Source organism: Anastrepha ludens, chromosome 2 (genome assembly GCF_028408465.1).
Source record: "Anastrepha ludens isolate Willacy chromosome 2, idAnaLude1.1, whole genome shotgun sequence".
NCBI classification, from domain to species: domain Eukaryota; kingdom Metazoa; phylum Arthropoda; class Insecta; order Diptera; family Tephritidae; genus Anastrepha; species Anastrepha ludens.
In genome coordinates this window covers 143,694,843-143,696,805 of record NC_071498.1, presented here as the reverse complement: position 1 = coordinate 143,696,805, position 1,963 = coordinate 143,694,843, and the positions used below count along the sequence as shown (strand labels likewise).

The following is a 1,963-nucleotide window of genomic DNA, read 5'->3' as shown; positions in this document are numbered from 1 at the left end:
AGGAGGAGGAGCTCGGCCAAACACCCGATAATGGTGTACGAGCCAATTATATATTCGGAATACAAGGCGTACTTTTTACACATTGAATGTTCCGATACCTAAGACTTTTTTGGGAAAAAATATGCGTCCGTCTAGTAGAAAATATGCGTCCGTCAGAAGAGCTTACACTGTTTATCAATGAATAAATAATTAATTATTATTGGAACCCGTTTTATGCATTTAATTTGAATTTAAAAAAGTTAATCGAATTTGAAGGACCCTGTATGTAAGTGGATATTATCGCTAAGTAAATTATCATAAAATAGCTTTGAAGCAAAACAATAAAAAAGCACGCAAGCATAAATGCTTTAGTACATATGTAAATAAATTGGCCAGATATGATAAATGAAGGTTTTGTTCTTTGATTTCCGCTCAATCACAATACTCAGTCTCAACTAACCAAACGTTCCCCACATTTGATTTGGATAAAAATTGAATTACTTCATCTGAGTGATCAAATAATTTGTGTGGTGTTTAGCAAATTAAATAGAAAATAATGCTGCTGTGCCGGGCAATCTCTATAGTACTTCTCTGCACCATAACTACAGCCTGGGCTAAAAGGTTGGTCACGCCCAGTGCGAAAGTACTGGCACAACAGAAAAATGAGCGTGTAGTTGGTGGCACAAATGCTGATCCCGGATTCGCTCCATATCAAATATCTTTGCAAAGCATGTTTGGCTCGCATATGTGCGGTGGTTCTGTGATCGATAGCCAATGGATACTGACGGCGGCACATTGCGTTTACGGTTACAATCCGCCTTACTTGCGCGTAATCACCGGCACCGTAGAGTGGCAAAAACCTGGCCAAATTTACTACCCCGATGAGTATTATACACATTGCAACTACGACAATCCGGACTATCACAATGACATTGCACTCGTGCATGTTAACGAAAGCATTGTTTACGATCAATATACGCAGCCCATTCCGCTTGCCTCGAAAGCCTTGAAGGACAACGACGAGGTTCTTCTAACCGGTTGGGGCACGACTTCGTATGGTGGCTCACTGCCGGAAATATTACAGAAAATCACACTACGTTACATGAGTCACAAACGCTGCTCGGACGTATATGAAGGTGACGAATCAGTTGACGTGTGTCACATTTGCACATTCACGCAACAGGGAGAAGGGGCTTGTAATGGCGACTCTGGTGGTCCTGTGGTTAGCGGTGGTGAACTCGTCGGACTGGTTAACTGGGGAACGCCCTGTGCGGTTGGTTACCCAGATGTGCATGCAAGTGTTTTTTGCTATCGAGACTGGATACGACGCGTTATGTCGGGCGAGTGTAAGAAATGCCACTGTGAAGCGAGCAATTATCCATTTTAGCTAGTCAGGAGGATATAGAAGCGCTAAGCTGAGAGTTGTAAACTTATTAAGTAAATTGAGACAAATAAAAATTTATTTTTATTTATTTATTTATTAAAAGAGTAACAATTATAAATAACTATTCCACTTAAAGAGCTAAAGCACTGGCTACTTTGGCCTTCGGCTATTAGTATAATAAAAATGACAGCGTGTCTTAAAGCCTTAATTTACATCTAGATACATAATCACAAATCTTATTTAAATTGCATACCGTTGTCTGTTTGAGGAGCTCCGATGGTTTGATGCTTGAGAAAAAGGATGTTCTGTCGAGTAAAGATTTTTGCTTGGTGACATAATGCAAATGGAGGGTAGATATTTGTTCCCCCAAAAATTTATAAATGAGCAAAAATGTTGGAATCACTTGTTTCGATGGTTGAGTACAAGATTTGCTTTTTTCTTAACTATTTCTGATGTAATGTGTAAAATATGTGCTGGCAATCACAAATAATTCGCCTTCAGTGTGAGGAAAACTCTTTAATTTTTGACGCTTTCACCCTTTTTGCCGCTTTCACCCTTTTTGCCGAGGTCCTACTCCTATTTGATGTGTGTGCCTTAATG

General features: G+C 39.7%; 1 protein-coding gene across 1 annotated transcript; it reads left to right on the top strand.

The window, feature by feature from the left end:
• Positions 1–435: 435 nt before the first annotated feature.
• On the top strand, positions 436–1,495 carry LOC128859746 (chymotrypsin-2-like). Its single transcript, XM_054096806.1, has one exon. It carries the CDS (start codon positions 536–538, stop codon positions 1,364–1,366), a length of 831 nt encoding a protein of 276 aa, XP_053952781.1. The 5' UTR covers positions 436–535; the 3' UTR covers positions 1,367–1,495.
• The last annotated feature ends 468 nt before the right edge of the window (positions 1,496–1,963 follow it).

What these genes read in the sequence shown, in the direction of transcription:
- LOC128859746 (XM_054096806.1), top strand. Translation starts at nt 536, where the DNA reads ATGCTGCTGTGCCGGGCAATCTCTATAGTACTTCTCTGCACCATAACT.